Below are 21,300 nucleotides of genomic sequence, written 5' to 3' on the forward strand. Positions count from 1 at the left end.
TAGGTGGTTCTTGAGGTTTAGTAGTTAGTTGCTAGAATGATTGTAGGTGGTTGCTAGGGTTTAGTTAGACAGCATTGAGGTTGTAGTTGGTTGCTAGCGTACAGTACTTGTCATTAAAATTGTTGTTGGTTGATAGAGAGTAGTTAGAGAGGTTGTAAGTTGTTACTAGGATACAGTAGTTAGTTGTAGGTAAAGTTGTAGGTGGTTGTTAGGGTGTATAGCTAGTTGTTATAGGTGGTTGCTAGGGTTTACTAGTTCATTTTTTGAGGTTATAGGTGTTTGTAGGGTTTAATAGTTAGCTGTAAGTGAGGTTGTAGGTGGTTCTTATGGTTTAGTAGTTAGTTGCTAGAATGATTATAGGTGGTTGCTAGGGTTATAGTAGTTTGCATTGAGGTTGTAGTTGGTTGCTAGGCTATATTGGTTAGTTGTTGAACAGGTAAGGGGTTTGTATTAGTTTGTTGTCATTGAGGTTTATATAGTTTTTTTTTAGTTCTGAGGAAAACTATCTGCTGGTGTACCCGAGTACCTGTGGTGATCATTGTCAAAGTAGTTTAGCTGTGAAATTGCATAAATAGGAAACTCTGTCGTGGATGGTTAGGACAAAAAAAAAACTTTTAACGTGGAAACGATGCATGTCACAGTTCGTATTGTGTCTAGTTTGGAGTCAGTGTAACTCCATCATTCTACATCCACTTCAGAAGCTTGTGGTTAATAATTGAACTCATTATATCAAATAAGCTGGATTCTTTAAACCTAAATTTGGGTAAATATTGACAAACAGTTTTAACCCAGCTGTTGAAACTACTTGGAAATTTTAATCACCAAATGACTTTCCAGACCCTTCTCATTTACTGTTCCTGTCAGGTTATAAAATTTCTCAATCTCTCCGAATCCTGAATCCCTGACAATATTTCAGAAACAGCTGAGACTCTTCTGTGAGCACTTTCCTGAAAAAAACAACAACTTTCTCTTTCTTTAATATATCTCGATCTAACTTTTATTTTTCTAGACAAGTGCTAAAACTTTGCTCTAATAGCACTTAGCATGATTATGTGCCACTTTATGATAAATTGCTAGAAATCGTCATTTGTAAGTTGAATAAGTCCATTTAGTTTTATTATATGTGACAGTACATTCCTATTATTATATGTGATTACATTACATTATATAACTTAAATAAGCACAATCAAAATGTGTATGTGAATATTGTCTCAGCCTATTGCTTTTGGTCTGTGTTTTGTTGGGTTGTCTTTGTGATACGTCTGATCAGGTAACTGGCTTTCCTTTGGCTCTGTTGACCAGAATTTAATACTTGAAACTAAAAATTAGGCACTAAACATTATGATGTAATCAGAATCAAAATGGGCAGAACAAAGATAATGAAGATGACAAATGCTCTTATCTCCATGGCAGGGGTCTTGAAGGGGGCGGGGCATGTCAGACATTAGACAGCATTTGATTGGTCAGAAGTTTTGATGAGAAGCTGAAGTTTGTGGTGACGTCAAAAATGTTATTCTATTTATGTGGAAGAGACAAACGGCAAGCTTTAGCTTTTTATAATAGGTTTATCTTCTATGTGTGAATTTTGTCACTGTTTTGAAGCACACTAGATATCCTTGGGACTAACTTACTGATACTAACATAAACTATTTAAATTTCACAGGACCTTGAAACATCTCTTTTCATTTGATTTATTTATTAATTATTTATTATCTTGCTGGAGCTACAAAATTGCCTACATAAGAAAGGTTCATCAGAAATGTATTAATTCTAGCGAACAGGATATGGCGCTCTTATCAAAACCCCACCAGTATTCGGGCGAAATCTCGCGATAACTGCGCGGGGCCTCAGAGCAGCAGCAGCAGTAATGGCGGACACAGAGCAGGTTGCGGATCTCACCGAAATCAAAGACGAAGAAACCGGCGATTCTCCGGCGGACGAATGCGAACAGGAGCCCGAGCAGAACCAAGACGACACGAATGGCGACAAAACGTAATGTTGAGCCTTTTAAATCAATCCCTGTATGCGTCGCTTCTATCGCTTACGTGTTGTTTGCACGGCCTGCGCGCGAGGCTTTCTGCTCACAGAGAGAAAGATTCGCGATTATTTGTGCTTCAGGCCGCTTATTGTCGATAATCTCTGCTAAATTAAATGATTTCCTTTGGTTTTCGTTCATCACAGCGCGTATTTCTCTCTCGTTTGTCTGTTTTGTTGTGCTGCGTTCATAAGCGGTCCGCGCCATTCAGAGCGGTAACCCATAGCAACCGCCCATCAGCCGCCATTGATTTTCTAGAAGCGAGCAATGTATGCTCTGAGAAAACTGCGCGATTTTGTTTAGAGTGATTATAGACTCGTGTGAAAGCACAGCGAACTCTTGTAGTTTTTGCCAGAAACTAAAATACTAACGTTATCATTTGTGCGAGAGAATACTGAACAATGCGTGACTTGATGCGAGACAGTGATTATGTGAATACCTAATTTGATGTATGCAGATTACAGTATTTTCTGCGTAAGTTACAGTCATGCAGAGGACACCAGAATATGAACGCACAGTATGCAGATATCATGTTAAACCTGTATTGTATGTTTCTTTATTTAGAAAACCATTAACGTTATAAAGAAAAAGATTAACATGAAGTGAAATTAAAAGATCAACTAGAGTATCGAGTATATTATTATTATTATTATTATTATAGATATTACTTTTCTTTTTTCAGCTTTTTGATGTGAGAAAAATCTTAATTTTGAGTGTTGCATTTACATCCAGGGTAATCTGCTTGTTTGAATTACCTGCAGTGCATTATTTATTTGATTTGACCAAAAGTGGTGTTGAACATTTTCTTAATATTTAGCTATTAGGGCTGCCGTTAAAAACTATTGATTAATCCATCAACTTAATTGGCGGATATTCAATTCATCTTTATTTCTCTAGCACTTTTACAATGTAGATTGTCGCCACAGCTGAACACAGAAGTTCTAGTAAACTGAAACCGTGTCAGTCCAGTTGTCAGAGTTGAAGTTAAGTGTGGTTTAACGTTAATTTTCACTGCTGAAGGAGAAAACACTGAATAGCAAATCCATCTCCACAAGTCTCAAACCAAGCAAGCCAAGGGTGACCGTGGAGGAACAAACTTCACCAATTAACAAAAGTGACTAATCCAAACAATTAATAAAAAAACAATCAATAGTTTCAAGTGTGCTTAAATTGTTTACTTAAGATTAGTGCTGCACAATATATCATTTCAGCAGTGGTAGTCACATCACAGTAGGGTTGCACAGTTTACCGGTACTACTATCGCGATACTACCGCTCCAAAATAGTGGCGGTGCCACTGTAGTTTGTAAACGGTAGTATCGTTATTAATGGTTTCATGTGGGAAAGTCACTAAAATGCTCACACGTTTGTGCAGCAATAGACTATTTTATTTAATAGTCTGTGGAGCCCTTTATGGTTGCAAATCTGTGTAGAACTTCCACCTTTTATGGTAGCCTATTGCATGTTTTCTGGCTCTTCAGTTAGTTCGAATGCACATCTGGATTGCTGGTATTTCTGACAATTTTCTTTATAGTTTGAGTTATGAATTACAGTATCACAATACTTCTTGGTAGGGTTGTGTGATGTCGACTAAATTGGCATTGTACGATGTCTTGTGTGAAACGTCGCGATGGCATTGTCATGTGAAAAGTGGGGTTGGGGTGGTTGATAGAGTGCGCACAACACGTCTGAAGAGCAAGGAGGGATCCTGGGGTGAGAAGGGTGCATGACTTATTTGAGAACCGGGAGGAAGAAGTGGAATTTTTGGGAGATTATTACTTGTTTGCGGGCATTATGAATCCTGCAAATGCACAGAGACTCCCGGAACTTCCAGGAGACTTGGGATGTCTGAAAAATAAACTTGGATTTCCTCCATCTTCAGCGGATGGAGGGCTGTTCAGAAATGCTAGGTAAAACACGGTGTGGATGTAGATCATTTTCGTTCTAAAATGCCATTTTAACACTAAGGCCCGTTTACACTAATGTGTTTTCATTTTAAAGCGCATAAGTTTTGTGATGGTTACGTCATCCGTCCACACTACACCGGGGTTTTCGAGCGCTGAAAATGGAGCGTCTCATATCTCAGCGTCTCGTTTTCATTCTGAAATGCTGCTGCTCTGTCTCAGTGTGGATGGGGGAAAACGGAGACATCTGAAAACAATATAATAATCTCAATATTATAATAATAATAATAATAATATTTTTTACTCACTGAACAGTGACCTAAAGCTAAAACCCCACTGAGCTTTGAAGTCTGTATTTTTAGAGGTGTTATTTTAACCCTTTTTTTTCTCTTTATATATGTTTGCAGTGACACTGAGGACAAGTCGGAGTCCAAAGAGAAGAATTCAGGGGGCCGCAAGTCGCACCGCTACCATCCGTACAAAGAGCGAAGCGGCGGCGCAGACAAGAAGACCACCCACAGGAACCGGGTCTTCATTAGCAATATCCCTTATGATAAGAAGTGGCAGGCAATTAAAGATCTAATGCGCGAGAAAGGTAACGCACACAGAGAGCACAGCGCCCCGTCCCGTCCTCTCCCTCTCTCGTATCTGTCATTTCTAGAGCTCAGAGAGTGAATGTCGGACAGAGCGTTTCTCTAGCTGGTCTATATATTCTGACTGTAGGCCGCTCTGGTGTTTTATTGATGTAGTCTTTCACTGTAGCTAGAAGGATTGTACAGGTGGGTTTCTTTCATTGCTCCTGTATGAAAAGTGGCGAAATGGTGGCGCTCGAGAGCGGGGCGCAGATGTGTGTGTATGAGTGCGTGTGTGTTTTTATGAGTGTGTGTGTCACTGGGCTAGCGTTGCACCAGGGCGACCCTGTGACGAGACACTGGTGATTTAAATGCCTTGTTCTCTGTGGTATTTTCCCTTTGTATGTCTCATGTAGTTGGTGAGGTTACATACGTGGAACTCTTTAAGGATGGAGAAGGAAAGTCAAGGGTAAGTGATGTTGGTGAATCTGCGCTGTCTGTGACAGGTTAATATTGCTTTTGGATTTGCCGGTAGAGGCGATACACTGCTGTACCTGTGACCTCAGGATGGTGTTGATGATATGATGATGATGATGATACAGTAAAGATGATATTTTTTAATGCTGATGATGATGATATGGCAACGATGACTATTATTATTATGATGATGATGATGATGATTTGGATGTCCTTTTAAATGGGTGGTGACCCGTTTGGCTGGGGTCCATCTGTCTCACCTCTGATGATTGTTAGGTGTTTATTTTGATCTGGACTTTAACTGACCTATGAGAGTCATCCATCAGGTGTCTTCTTCCCTCAATTCCTCTATCCATCTGTCTGTTTGATCCACTCTCTCTCTCTGTCTCCCCGTAACTAAAGATCCAGTCTCATTTGTCCATCCCACCGTAGCCACGAGCTCCTCAAACGCTCTCGATGTAGTAGATGCACACGGCAGCATGTCGTAATGATCTCTCTGATGAAATCAATCTTTGTGTGTGTGTCTGTCTGTCTGTGTGTGTGTGTGTGTGTGTTTAAGCTATTATGAACTGATGAGATGTTAATGGTGTTTTTTTGTTTTCCTGTCATCCTCCGCTGTTCTCTTCTTCTTCCTGCTTGTTCTGGGATGCACCTGCAGGGCTGCGGGTAAGAAACACGCTCAACACGTTTCATTGATGCCCTTTTTGTAAATGCTGTTGTAAAAAATAGACTTGCATTGATCTGTAAAGAGGCTGTAAGTAAATTTGACTCTTCTAAAGCATAAAAACACCATAATATGTCTGCAGATATTTCAGAATCATGCTAAGTGAACACGCTTTTTTCAGACAGTTCAGCCAAAATGTAAAATTCTGTCAGTACTTGCTTCAAACCTGTGCTAGGCCTGTCACAATAATCAATATATGGACTTATCACACAACACGTGGACATGTGCTCAGTCATTATTGGTGATGCAATATACATCGCCCATACATAAAAAACAAGCAACATTTTTAGCTGTTTGTGCAACATCTCTATTAGGGTTGGACGATGTCGACCAATTTGGCAATGATAATAATATAGTTTATTACACTGTATCTTGGTGGAATATATCATATAGCAAAAAAATGGATGTCGTGACAGGCCTAGCCTCTGCGTTTCTTTGGCTAAACACAGAAAATATCTTGAAAATCTCTTGTTTTGTGTTACAGAAGACACTCATAAAGGTTTGGAAATATTTGAGGGATGATACTTGCATGAACTATCTCTTTTAGGCATTTTTGTCCATGCAATCTAAGAGGTTTGAACTCATCACTAGGGCCAGACGGAATCTGCAGACATTTTTACTATTTCTGCGCAGAATTTTGTTTAAAATCTGCAGATTTATGCTGAATAATTTTGGGAGTATCACAACAAAAACCTTAATATATAAACCAAAAGGTAATACCTGTTTAAACTTGCATTTAATGTTTACAATGCAAATCCAATTAGATTCACTTTATTTGGTAAACAAAGCAAGTCTTCTATATAAGATCTCTACTAAAAGACAGAAAATATCACTTTACAAACTATATTGTAAATAAATTGAACATTTTCATCAGTCAATAATGTTACTGGAATTAATAAAAAACTGAATAAATATAAATGTACACATTTACACAAGTAAATGGACTCAATGATGGGCTAAAAATCTGTGTAATTCTGCGTGTGCAGATTCTGTGTGGGCCTACTCATGACTTTGGCATCACTAATGATGTGATGTTTATGTAATATTTTGAATGTATTAATAAAAGTAGATTAAAACAATGGAGTGATCATATATCAAAATGAAAAATCATGTTTTAAATGTATAGTTAAAAGTCTTTATTTTTTGTGTCGTCTCTTATTGATGTTTGTTATGTAGTGTCCTCTTATCAGTATTGACCTGCAGTAATGTTTCTTTCAGTGTGGTTGAGTTTAAAGATGAAGAGTTTGTGAAGAAGGCTATTGAAGTAATGAGCAAACATGATCTGAATGGACGACCGCTCAACATCAAAGAGGTGCTGCTACACACTCCACAAGTCAAATCACAAGTGCGGCCCTTGTAGTGAATGCTGCTAATAGTTGTCATAAAAGCCCTTTTTTATGGTCAATATTATTTTTCAAAAAAGTAATGATTCGCACTCAAGTAATTGCTTCGTACTGTTTTTATTTTTTCTTCTTACATTCTTCACGTGATTTAAAGACACAAGATTCGGCACAATGCCTTCCTCTGTGTGTGATTGACACACTGAGGAAGGCATTGTGCCGAGACGTTTGTGTCTTTAAATCACCAGAAGAATGTAAGAAGAAAAAATAAAAAAGTGCAAAGCAGTTACTTGATGAGTGTGAATCATTACTTTTTTGAATTATAACATTGACAAGATTGACGCACCAAAGAAGTTTCTTAAAACCCGTAAGTGCGCAGGGCGAACTTCAGCAACTCTACGCAATATCATTTGCCCCCAAAAGCAATATTTGTTTTCAGTTATCTACAGAACAAACCACTGTAGACCAGTGACTTCCCTAATTAACTCAATACAATAAAGATGAAATAAAGATAATAAATCACACAACTATTATTAGAAATGAGTTATTAAAACTTATGTTCAGAAATGTGTAGGAAAAAGTGCTAAACAGTAAGTAGGGAAAAAATATACAGAGGGCAAATAATTAAGAAGAGCTAATAATTCTGACTTTAACTGTTTGAGTGGTGTTTGATTATTTATTTATTTATATATATATATATATATACAGGATCCAGATGGAGAGCATGCTCGGCGTGTCCTCCAGAGGTCGGGCCGGATGTACGGCGGTGGTCGAGGGCAGGATTCATCAGGAATAAACATTCCTCCATCCATCGCCAACAACCCCAACATTCCCCACGAGATCATCAGCGCCCTGCAGGCTGGACGCCTCGGAGCCACCATCTTTGTGGCCAACGTGAGTCTCACAGCTATAAGATTCAGTATGTTTAATAACTAAACACACACACAATGTTTTTTCATGTGTGTCAGATACAGATTTGTATTCCGGTATAAGAGTCTGACGGCATAAAAACCTTAGATTAAAAACAACAGTGTTGTCATTATTGCTCCAAAATATTCTCTCTTTAAATGTTTAGCTAAAAAACTAAACGTTTTCCAGACTGAACACAAAATATTGTAATTTAAGAAACACTTCTGCTGTGTTCATTAGTTAAAACACTGATTTCTTGACGAGGCGTGTTTGAAGATCTGTTTTCTGCCACTGCACTGATCTGCTCTACCGCAGGCTTGATGTTGGTGTGTGTGTTTTGTTTTTCAGATATTTCCTGAATCATGGACTAACTAGTATATATTGTTGCCCCAAAAACACTAGGGAACATGTTTAACAGAAAATTGTACAGGTGTTAAACATACACAGGGCTTATAGTTCAGCAGAGCTAGTATTTTGACTTTAATTGTGTGTGCCTCTCAGCTGGACTTTAAGGTGGGCTGGAAGAAGCTGAAGGAGGTGTTCGGGATGGCCGGCACCGTGAGGAGAGCCGATGTGAAGGAAGACAAAGATGGAAAGAGTCGTGGGATGGGGACGGTGACCTTCGAGCAGCCACTGGAGGCCGTTCAGGCTATCTGTATCCTCAAACATACACACACACTGAGAGAAGCACTTTGAAGAAGACTTTAAATTATTCACTAATTATATATTTTAAAGTTAAAATGTGGCCAATGTTACCGGTTAAAACAGTCAATGTGGCTTGATAAGGATAAAATGTATTGAAGGAGTCCTAAATAAAGGTTATGACAGTATTGAATTTTATTCTCTGCCTCCTGTATTGTTATGAATGTTATGTACTGATGTTCTGCTCCTTGACTCGGTGCTCAGCAATGTTCAACGGTCAGATGCTGTTCGACAGACAGATGCATGTAAAGATGGTGAGATGTTACACATGTTATTGAGCAGCCTGTGTTTCTGTGTTGTGTGTGCTCATTCATTGTGTGTTTTCTTGCAGGATGATAAATCTCTTCCTCCTGATGATTTCCGGCCTGTCGAGAAGTCTCCACAGTTGCCCAGTAAGAGCTCAGTGTGTGCATTGAGAATATTACATTACTGCACAGCCACACTGCAGAGTTATTATTCTCAAAGTCAACACATACCTCTGTAATGCCCCATTTCTAATGTTACAATGAGGGCTTTAAGGTTTAGAATATGCCAAAAGCTTAATAAATGTGAAATGTTTTTATCTCGATTATAACAATGCAGCAGTGAATATGACTTGCTTGTTTGTGTATAATTGTATTTTCGGTGTTTTTGTATTTCAGGGGGTCTGGGTGGTATCGGGATGGGTTTGGGTCCTGGTGGCCAGCCAATAAACGCCAACTGTCTCAGTGGAAGCTCGATGGGACCTGGAGGTGTGTTTATGCAAAATTATGCATGCTTTTACTTATTTGCATTTTAAGTCATGCAAATCATGTAATTTTAGCTGATTTATTTAAATGCACTGTTTTTTCCTAAAATCCATTTCAGATTAAATTCAAGCTTTAAATAATGTAATTCAACTGACATTAATTAAACCGACTGGCTAACTGCATTTATTCTGCTTGAGCTTTAATCAGAGGATTCCATCTTGATGCTATTAAAGTGTCTCTGATCATTAGCTGGGTTTCCATCCTAACATGAATCAAATCTTTCTAAAGTTTGCAAAAAAATCTAAAATGTGAATTATGTGCATTTGCACCGTTGTTAGAGCAGCTGGCTGCAGTATTGGTAAAACCACCTTAAGAGTTGGTAAAATCCATCATAATAACGACTGCAAATGAACACATTTTTATTTGAAATTTGACAATTCCTTTCTCAGGTAATACTTTAAAATATGCATTAATGGTGCTGCATGTACATTTTTGACTCCTAACACATAAAATAGCATAAAATGTTTGCAGATATTTTAGAAACGCTAAGTGAACATACTTGTTTATCTGAGAAGGAGTGCTGAAGTCTGTTATTCTGCTTGGTTATAAAAATACACAAGGTAGTTTTTAATTGGTAAATAATACTAATGTTACAAACATCGATAATAGCTGTGCAGCTTACAGTGTAATGCTGTGTTCACACCAGACGCAGAACGCATGGATAAATCTTGCTATTTGAGCGTAAATAGACGCGTGAATATTTGAGTTTACTCGCTTCATTTGTGTCAAAATCCGCTTCATTCACACTTGTATATATTTCAGAACATACGTGGATTCGCGTGATTGGCAGGGCTTCTGTCTGCCCGGTGATTTTAGCTTCATTGCTAAACGGCTGACATGGATTTTATTGAGAGAATAACTGTGTTTATGTGCTTAATAAAGGCTAAAAAAGCAGCGTCGATTCATTTGGAGCAGTGTCTGAGTCCACTACATCCTTTCAGAGGTGCAGCAGCTCTGTGAGCTCACAAACTCCTCCAGAAACTGAACCTGGATGATGGAGGCTTTCAGCGGTGCTTCTGACTGAGCCCAGCCCAGTTTGATGAACTGTTGTCGGTGTCGGCTGGAGGATTTTTCCCTAGGGCATCAACAACAGGCGCTACGTCATAATCACACCCCCACAAGAGCAAGCTCCTGATTGGTTAACGCGGCGCGAATGTCCGCTGAAGTTCAGATTTTTGAACTTGAGCGATTTGCGTGTCAAATGCTCATTCGCGCGTATCGCTTCATTCTTGCCTCGCCATTCGCACGTATCGCACTGCAGGATGTCTATTCGCGTCTTTGCATTGATTTAACATGTAAATCGCCTGCCGCTTCTTCCGTGTCTGGTATGAACGCAGCATAAGGCTCGATCAAACAGGCTCCAATAGTATATATTTGTAATAATATATATATAATATATAAGTTTATAAAATACAGTTTTTTTTCACCTGCAGTGTAATAAAAAAACTTCAACATTTTTAATATTTTAGATGTTATGCAATACCTAGTTGAACCACTAGGTTGTCAGTCCTACATGCTGCAGCTTTACAGGGACCGGTCACACAAAAATTCAAATGTACTCACTCTCAAGTGGTTCCAGACCTTAGTTTAAAGAATGCTGAAAACCTGTCACTATTGACTTCTATAGTAGGAAAAACAACTAGTATGGGAGTCAATGGTTACAGATTGTTAGCATTTTTCTAAATATCTTCTTTTGTGTTCAACAGAAAAAAAGTTAAAAAAAAAATCTGAAACAAAGAGAGTAAATGATGACAACAGAATTTTCTGTTTGGGGTGAACCATCCCTTTAATACAGGCTGATGGAAATCCAGCTAATAATATGTGTAGATTAGTGTTTTATCTGCATTATTATTAATCGCATGATGCATTGGCTAATGATTATTGATTGATTGGTTTATCAGGGATGGATGGAGGATGCAGCAACATGAACCGCATGAGTGGTGAGATGTTTAACACACACACACACACACACACACACACACACACACCTGCTCTGGTCATCTGTGAAGTGTGTGTCAGGGTGTCCGCAGTGTCTTCAATTTTATATCAATAGTTTTGCATTTAAAGTGTAACTATTGGATTCATTGTAATATGGTGTTGTAGGTGTTAAATCATTTGAAACGGGTGTTAATTCTGTTTTGTCTATGTAAAGCTTCACAATCAGGCAGACACCCATACCATCACCAACACCACATCTCAACTTTTACATTTATTAACTCTGTCTACCCAAATGGTTTAATTATCTTCCTTACAGTCCAGCAATAATGTTTAAACATTCTCCTTGTATTTATATCTGCCTGCTGAAGACACTGACCTGGACACACTGTTGTGCATACATTTAGTTTATTATGTTGTATATATTTTATAGCAAACATAAAGTATATACCTAGAGTTTGCATGTTTTTTTTTTTTTTTTAATGAACATACAAATGTAAACAAAAAAGTGCAAAGACAAATGTATCAGTAGACAAGTATAGCAGCAAAAGGCAAAGAGAGAAAAAAATCAATAATTAAATAAATAATAATAAAGAAATAAATAAACACAAACAAAAAACATGGTTAAGGTCACACATATTGTGAAAATACATCAGATGTGTTCATAGAGTCAAAGGATTATTAGAGGCATCCATATTTTTTTGAAAGGCATTCCCTTTGTTTTTAAAGTAGTATGTATATAGTTCCATTCAAGTGTTGTATGAACAGTTCAAATGTTGGAGGTTTTTGTTGGCTCCAGTTGTGCAAAATGCATTTTTTTGCTATATAGGAGATGATGCAGAGTCTCTTTATAGAAGTAAGATCAAGTGTCTTGTTCAGTTCTGTACCAAAAACGTATAGTGTTCGTGTGTTGTCCAATGGAACTGGCAAAGCTTTGGCTGTAAAATCCTGTACTGCTTTTCAGAAAAACTTTGCATTTTGCATTCCCAAAAACATGCATGATTGATCCTGAATAGGTTTTACGTCTGTTACACCTGGATGATACATTAGGGTACATTTTGCTCAAACAAAGTGGGGTCAGATACATTGTATGTATAAATTTATAATTTTGTTCAATTATTCTGTTATTGGAAAGGGGAATGAAAGTATTCTGGCATATACCTCCCACTGATCGTCATTAATTATATCCCAAATTTCTTTGCCACATTTTTAAGTCGTCCCAGTAAAGAGTTGTTATTTTCTAGTAGTTTGCTTGTTTTGACATGTTATTTACAATATGTGGCTTAGACATGTCTACATTTGGAGAAAAACAAATATGGGGAGAAGTAAAACAGTTTTCCACTGGCCATTAGGAAAAAAGCCCTGTATAATACTGACATAATTAATAATGGTCTTAACTCTCTTAAATTTGACTTAAACCTGCAGTGTTTTTTCCAGAAACAATACAACAGTAAACATGACTTGTTTGAATGTAGGTTTACCCTGTGTATAATTGTATTTTCGATATATGTGTGTGTGTGTGTGTGTAGGTATGGGTGGAGGTTTCTCTGGGATTGACTGTATGGCTGGAATGGGAGGATTCAGTGGCAGAGACATGTCCATGGGCAGGATGGGAGGTAAACATCAATCTGTCTTTGATAAACAGGAGAATAACAGTCTGGGTCTCCATCAGTCAGTGCAGTGTTTCTGAGCGCTGGTGTTTCTGCAGATATGTACCGCTCTGGAATGGGAGGGATGGACAGGGACTTCGGCAGAAATGATCTGGGAATGAGCCGTTCATTCGGAGACTCGTTCAGCAGTCTGGGTGCGTACAGCTTTGTGTGTGAACTGGTTTAGCTACAATCGGGGAGATAAGTGTTGAACACATCTCCATTTTTCTCAGAAAACATTTCTAAAGGAGCTGTTGACTTGATATTTTTGAAATCCATATATGCAAAGAAAGCAAAACCAATTAGTTTACAAATGAAGTTCTGAGTGAGAAAATGACAATGGTGCACAGAAAAGTATGAGCGGATGAAAAAGTGAGGTGTATTTGGGCAGCCCAGACAGCAGCTGAAATCTCACAGCAGTTGTTCAGCAAGCCTCTGCCCTTCCTCAGTGTAAAGGAATATCAGCTGCTTCAGTCCAACTTCTACATCAGCTGGAGGATGAAGGTGAAACCAGGGGTCGAGTATTCATCATGTATTTCAATGCATATCAATGTGTTTAGTTCTACATTTAGAGAAGATTTTCTTTATTATAGTAGCCTAGGCCTACTCAAGTTTTTTTAATCAGCGTAAGGAATAACTGTATAAATTAATTTGTGTATCTAAAAATAATAATATATAATTGTATCAAATGAATAAATCTTCTCTTTGAACCACCACCAGGTGGCAGTATTTGTACTTTTATTCGCAGTGCAGATTGCATAAGTTTTATTAATTATATATTTTTTAACTTTATATCTATATATATATATATATATATATATATATATATATATATATATATATATATATATATATATATGTGTGTGTATGTATGTATATGTAGTGTGTATATAACTACTGTAGGAAAATATCAGAATTTGGTACATACATTCAGTATTATGTTTGCTTAAACTGACCCGATCTAATCCTGTTTATATGAAATGAACCTGCAATGACAACACGTCTCAGATGGGTTTTGAAGAACTAAACATTCCTGGATCGAGTTAATCATTAATATCCAAATCCAGCTAACTGAGTAATCCACATACGAAGAACAGACCCCAGGGTGGACATTTCAGCAAAACAACGATCCAAAACACACCAAAGGAGACTCTCAGATGCTTTCAGAGAAAGAAAATCAAGCTGTAGAATGGCCCAGCCAATCACCTGAGCTAAATTCAATAGAGCATGCCGAATACAGCTCAGATTTGATAGAGGAGACTCACAGAACCATCATGATTTGGACACTGTCTGTGAGAAACTCACACCTGAGCACTGCATGAGACTTCATTCTCCATAAATGAGAGGCGTCTTTAAGCTGCAGCTAAAAAAAAGCCTTTAATATCAAGTATTAGACACGTTTCAGTAGTTCAGCTCTTTCTCCCTCTGTCAGTCCATTCTTATTACACACCACTCAGATTTTAAAAAAATAATTTTTAATGATTTTTATGTTTGTATTGTCTGGTTCAGTTCCATGTCAGCAGCTCCTTTAGAAACAATATTCCCAGGAAAAGCGTGACAATGTGTTCAATGCTCCTTTCCTCCACTGTATACTTGTGAGGGCTCAGTTGTCCTCACTCGGTCCCTGTGTGCACTTGGTATTAATATGGGTTTTCCTCAATTCGACAAACAATTGCGAAACCTAATAATTATTGACTCTCTCTCTCTCTCTCTCTCTCTCTCTCTCTCTCTCTCTCTCTCTCTCTCTCTCTCTCTCTCTCTCTCTCTCTCTCTCTCTCTCTCTCTCTCATCAGGTGGAGGATTTGGTGGAATGGGGAATTCTGGGATGGGACCCATGGGCTCTGGATTAGGTCACTCATCTCACACTAAATTAATTACAGATCATATAAATTAAGAAACTTATAGAGTATTAGGGCTGTCAAAGTTAGCATTTTAAATATTTGAGATGTAATGATGACGTACGTGATGTTTGTAAAAGTGTTTCTGCTTCAGTGAGATTGCATTAAGTGAAATGTACAGCTAATACTTTAAACTCTTTTGCAATGTCTTAAAGACACATGCACATAATAATGGTTCACTCGGTTTAGGTTAAACTTTGCAATGACTGTGTTGTAATGAGTGTTTTCAATTGTGTGTGTGTGTGTGTGTGTGTGTGTGTTTCAGGGATGGGGAACATGGGAATGGATCGCATGAACTCGGGTTTTGACAGGATGTCTTCAAGCATGGACATGAGCCGCGGCTTCGGTCAGTTTGGAGGCTCGGGTTACATGGGGGGAATGAGTGACCGGTCTAAAGGTGGATGCCAGATCTTCGTCAGAAATGTACGTATGTCGATCAGTAAAGGGTTGTGTGTGTGTGTGTGTGTGTGTGTGTGTGTGTGTGTGTGTGTGTGTGTGTGTTTGATTAATGTGTGTTTGTGTCCGCAGCTCTCCTATGATCTGAGCTGGCAAAAGCTGAAGGAGAAGTTCAGTCACTGCGGTAAGTGTGTATATTGCTGTAATCAAATGACTTCCTCACTGAATAAAGCCAAGTTACTTAGTTATTTAGTTACCTATAATGTACTTCCCTTACATGTTGTCTATACATTTATAAATTTGATTTGATAAATTTATGAGCACTTGTTTTTTCAATTGTATTGTGAGATCAGCATCATGTGTTGTAATTAATCATGAGTGAATAGTTAAATCCCCATCTAAAGGTTATGTTCCTTGTGTTCAATTCCTTTCTGTATAATTAAATAACATTGCTAATTACTCTGGAAAAAGCCGTCTGAAAGAGGTGTAAAGTATTTAGTAATTAGTGAGGGTGTAGATTGTATGTTGACAGTATGATGTGCAAATAAAAACTGGTTAATGGAAACGCCAAGATAAGCATACATTTTGAAAATGCATGTAAATCATATGCGCATAACTGAGTAGGAACGCTTTTTATTCAATAAGATGTGCATAAACTGCGATGGAAACACTTCTACCAAACAAATTCCAGTGTGTGCATTAAAAAAGGTCATGTGATTTTGTTATGAGAGATGATGTGATGATGAAAATGTGTGTGAATTAACAAACCAGCAGGCTGAGCACACCGCAGAACATCTGACATGTTGATTTAATCATTCTAAAACGCCTGAACTGCTTCAGGATCAGTGTTATTATTGTTAATGAGCTCCAGAATCAGTGGCGCCTGCAGCCGTACAGCTGTATGCATTCTGCGTACCTACCATAAGAGGGCAGGAATTAATGACGCTTTATTTATTTATTTATTTATTTATTACATAATGTAAATTGTTTATTAAACCGTGTGCTCTACGATATATCAGTAATCAGTAATTGATTTTAAAGTAAGTTGTTTATAAGATGGTGTTAAGTGCATATGGAGAGGAAAAGAGTGTTTTGTTTCCTCCTCTCCCCATGCACCAGACGCCTTCTGGACAGCGTGATGAAGCAGATGTGTGTATGTCCTGCAGGTCAGGTGATGTACGCTGAAATCAAGATGGAGAACGGCAAGTCTAAAGGCTGCGGGACGGTGCGCTTCGACTCTCCGGAGAGCGCAGAGAAGGCCTGCAGGCTGATGAACGGCACCAAGATCAACGGCCGAGAGGTGGACGTACGCCTCGATCGCAACGCGTAAACACACACACACACACACACACACACATTGTCCAGCGTCTGCAGAGCCGCCGTTTGTTTTGTTTTAAAAACAGCAGGATTCTCACACCTCCACACTCACAGCCGCTTTACTCCACCAGTTAGACGACCTTTACTTTCCTTTCCTTTTTTAAACATTTTAATTTGTAGGACGTTTCTCTCGGATTACATTTTAAGAAAAATAAACATCTGGCTGTTGTACCTTTCGTCTCGTGTGTTTTTATGTGCAGGTTTGAGGTAAACTCCTGTGGATACGCATTCGGGTTGTTTGGGTCGCTCAATCGTTGCTCGTTTAATAATAATTGTGGACATATTTTGTATTCATACACACATTTGTATTTGTAAAAGCATTTTCACTATCAAGCAGCTGTATTTTCTCCATTTGCCCATTCCTCCAGTCAGTCTATTACTCTTTTGTTGTGTGTGTGTGTGTGTGTGTGTGTGTGTGTGTGTGTGTGTGTGTGTGTGTGTGTGTGTGTGTGTGTGTGTGTGTGTGTGTGTTATTGGTGGTTGGAGTTATCTTCCGTCGGGAATTGCACTGTCACTTCTGTTATAATTGCTAGATGAAATGTTAACTGGGGCCTGGAGTGCTAATATAGTTTACATTCCTGTATTTCTCCTGTGTTTTTAATCCTTTATTTTAGAGGGTGGCAATGAATATGATCAAACGGCAGATTCTCCTCATATAAGTACCACCAGAGGGCCCCCTTTGCTCTTAAATAGAGCTGATGATCTTTGCCCAAACCCGAATGAACCTGACAGGTTCGACCCTAATTTCTATCATTTTAGATAGGGCCGGGTCTGGGTTTACGCTCCTGCTTGTGCTGTTAATGAAGTCATGTGATGCATTTCCATTAATGGAAGTAATCAAATGGTTTACAACATCAAGCTCATCCCTGGAGAAGTGAAACGGATGATGACGGACAGAAGAGAAGCATTTTGCGGAGTGGGAAAATGTACAGCAAGCTGACAGGGAGGATGACGAGGTCACTCGCTATATTGAAGCCGCTGTCATGGAAAATCAAATGGATGTTCTTGGCTGATGGAAGATGAACCAACATCATCGTCATCATCATTTTCATCCGCTTATCCAGGGCCGGGTCGCGGGGGCAGCAGTCTTAGGAGAGAACCCCAGACTGCCTTCTCCCCAGACATTTCCTCCTGCTCCTCTTTGGGGATCCCGAGGCGTTCCCAGGCCAGCCGAGAGACATAGTCCCTCCAGCGTGTCCTGAGTCTTCCCCAAGGCCTCCTCCCGGTGGGACATGCCTGGAACAGCTCCCTATGTAGGCGTCCAGGAGGCTTCTGAAACAGATGCCCGAGTCACCTCAGCTGACTTCTCTGGATGTGGAGGAGCAGCGGCTCTACTCTGAGCTCCTCCCGAGTGTCAGAGCTCCTCACCCTATCTATAAGGGTGCGCCCTTCAGCCGCTTGCATCCGAGATCTTGTGCTTTCAGTTATGACCCATGGGTGAGAGTAGGAATGTAGATTGGCCGGTAAATCCAGAGCTTTACCTTTCGGCTCAACTCCTTCTTCTGAGGCGTTCCCCATGAACAGACAATCCTACCCAAAACTGGCAAAATTAGCCAGATCAGTACCGTGTGCATCCCGGCCAGCAGCAGTGAAAGTGTTCGGTGCTGCTGGACACACCATCAGTCATGCTAAAGCCATCTACAGAGGATTCAATAATGTTCCTCCCCAAACACACAGCCTAATCTGGGTGAGTAAAGGATTTACAAACTATAACTGAATATTAATGAAATCATGAATGCATTATGTAGACAGGCTGATATTGCTGGGTTGTGAAGTGGAGAAACAAAGTCAAAATGTTCTGGTGGGGCTCGGGCTGGATTCTGTCTATCGGGCCTAACTTTTACAGCCTGATTACAGCTCTACTCTTAAATGTGAAGAGCTGTTCAAGAGAAACGGGCTTTCATTTTATTTAGGCTTGAAAACACGTGGAAATGAATCTAAAATCAGCCACATTCTCTTACTCCTTTGCCCTTATTTTCACTTCACAATGTTGAGGGTTCGTGTATTTAAAAAAGACCACGGTATATCTCAGTAGTGTCATCTTTATTATTATAACAGTGACGATTTCCAATCTCTGTGTGTGTTGTGAGGTAGATGATGAAAGTCCGACATTTACAGTAAATCATCAGCAGTACTGTGATTTACAGTCTGGTGTACAGATTAATACACTTTTAATTCAATGCAATACAATTGTGAGGAAAAAGCTGCTCAACTCATTTCATCACAACATTGACCAAATCCCTGAGAAACAGCAGATCATTTCTGGGAAAGGAGAAAGGCTGGAGATGTGCATCTGGCATGTTGAGCAGATTAGTGGAAGAGTTTGATCTGGTCTTCATCAGATGGTCGTGCAAGAACACCGCAGAAGAGAAAGCCGGTCAGAGCAGAGCACTATTACCTGAATAAACTGATCAGAATTGAATTACTTTGCTATATGGACCTTAGTTTAGTTTTATGCTCTATATCAGTAAATAAATGGTGGGAGACCTCCAGTGAACCTTCTATGGGATGCATTATAGCAAAAAGTGGCTATATTATATTTCATGGCTGCCACACTTTACTATTTATTTTACATGAAGTTGCTTTAAAGCTCTTGAAAATTCAAGAGAATATTTTAAAACGTATATTTTGGGTGTACTTGGGTGCAACACTACCACAGCAGAAATGGTAAAGATATATATATATATATATATATATATATATATATATATATATATATATATATATATATATATATTGAAATGCACTTAAAAACTAAAAATGAGAAGTTTTCTCTTTTAAATCTGTTTACTTCCTCGGTAATACACATTTGTCTTATGAAGTGAGTTATTCCTATGTGTATGTGCATATTCATAATGCTCATAAAACAGATGAATGGAGACAGCGAATGAGAAATAGAGTAATAAGCTACACTTTAAAACACAGGTACTTAGGTTTAGTGAATGAAGTCCAGCATGCACTTCACTAGTAAATTAAATAACCGGCTTATCAGCACCCCCTCATGGACAACAAGCGTATAACTTTCCTTTCAACCCTCTAAAACAGGGGTCTCAAAGTCAGTTCCTGGAGGGCCACAGCTCTGCACAGTGTTGCTCTAAACCTGATCAAACACAGCAGACTGAACTAATCAAAGCGCTCAAGACTGCTAGAGATTAAGCAGGTGTGATTTGGAAGTAATTGGAAAGTTATATGCTTGAGTTGTCTGCAGGGCTGCTGATGAGCTGGTTATTTGATCTGAAGTGCATGCTGGACCTTATTCACTAAATCAGTTTACATCAGTGTTTATACACATTTTTCTCATCAAATAAAAAGTTTACCGTCCTCATTCATGTGTAAACATTTTTATGCACATTTACAAAAAATCATAAACATCTTTGCATTTTCCATTTTTATGTGTGTCCAAAATGCAGAAAAACAGATGGCTATAGCTGCTGCATTTTAGAGGCTTTAAAAAAGTCACGTCCATGTGTTGGTAATGAGGGCCGCTGTCGAGCAGTGATCAGGTCAGTGTTGATGCACTTTTTTTCTTATCAAATGAAGTTTATTTTAGTTGTGTGCATGTGTTTATGCATGTGCTTTATCAAAGTCTATGCACATCTTGGCATTTCCATTTTTTAAAAATGCGATATTTCAAAATGCACAGAAATAGGTGGATGTAACCAGCTAATGAGAACTGTAGAACTACTTTAGAGGGTTAAAAAGAGAGGCTCATGTGCTTGTGTTGTCCATGAGGAGGCGCTGTTGAGCAGTGTTCACTCTACTGATGCACATGCTGGACTTTATTCACTAACTCTTTACATCCCAGCATTCTTATTGAATTTATCCTTATCGTTTATGTGCATACAATGTTTTTTTTTATCAAAAATGTATGCACATCTTGGCATTTTCCATTTCCAATGTGTGTATCGAAAATGCACATAAAATAGATGGATGAAGCCGCTAATGAGATGCTGCACTGTAGAGGGTTAACAAGAGTCATGTCCATGCTGAGTTCACGCCAGAGTTTATGCACTTTTTTTTCTTGGCCAATAAAAAGTTTATCCTAATTGTGTGCATATGTTTATGCATGTGCATTTTCACTACACATTTTTTTATGCGATAATATAAAATGCAAATAAAAATAGGAGCAGTTTTTGTGACAGAGACACAATTTATGCACATCTTGCCTGTTTTATTTCCAGTGTGCGTATCCAAAATGCACATTAAAATAGGTGAATGGAAACATCAACTGCTGCACTTTGAAGAGAAGGCCATGTGCTTGTGTTGTCCACGAGGGGGCGCTGTTGAGGAGTGTTCACTCTACTGATGCACATGCTGGACTTTAACACCAAAGCTATCCGCTTGTTAAGTGTGACGTCACGCGAAGCGGCTTCCGGCTCCAAGCGCTCTATTCAACTGAATGGGGAGACTCATAAAATGGTAATAATAAACGTTTACAAAGCGATTTAAGGCTTTTGAAAATCACGATGGCATATGTCCATGCCTTATATCCGATGGCCAGAAAGTGATTAATTTTTTATAAATTGTAAATATTTTGGTATTTGTGATGCAGCAAGCTCAGAGATTGTTGTGTACACTATGACTATATATAAAAT

At 38.7% G+C, this 21,300-nt stretch overlaps 1 protein-coding gene across 2 annotated transcripts; it reads left to right on the forward strand.

Moving 5' to 3' along the window:
- Positions 1-1,832: 1,832 nt before the first annotated feature.
- Positions 1,833-16,881, forward strand: myef2 (myelin expression factor 2). Of its 2 annotated transcripts, NM_001030284.2 has the most exons (17): positions 1,833-1,992; positions 4,346-4,533; positions 4,927-4,979; positions 5,646-5,653; positions 6,930-7,023; positions 7,760-7,945; positions 8,462-8,615; positions 8,867-8,916; positions 8,994-9,054; positions 9,304-9,393; positions 11,352-11,390; positions 12,915-13,001; positions 13,094-13,189; positions 14,828-14,884; positions 15,198-15,355; positions 15,461-15,512; positions 16,495-16,881. In NM_001030284.2, exons 1-17 carry the CDS (start codon positions 1,868-1,870, stop codon positions 16,656-16,658), a joined length of 1,662 nt encoding a protein of 553 aa, NP_001025455.2. In that variant the 5' UTR covers positions 1,833-1,867; the 3' UTR covers positions 16,659-16,881. The 2 variants fall into 2 exon arrangements, with proteins under 2 accessions (NP_001025455.2, XP_087148767.1); XM_087292641.1 differs by having other exon boundaries at positions 1,850-1,992; positions 4,927-5,653; positions 16,495-16,876.
- Positions 16,882-21,300: the final 4,419 nt, after the last annotated feature.

The sequence above is a fragment of the Danio rerio genome, chromosome 18 (genome assembly GCF_052040795.2).
Source record: "Danio rerio strain M-AB ecotype USA chromosome 18, GRCz13ab, whole genome shotgun sequence".
NCBI classification, from domain to species: Eukaryota; Metazoa; Chordata; class Actinopteri; order Cypriniformes; family Danionidae; genus Danio; species Danio rerio.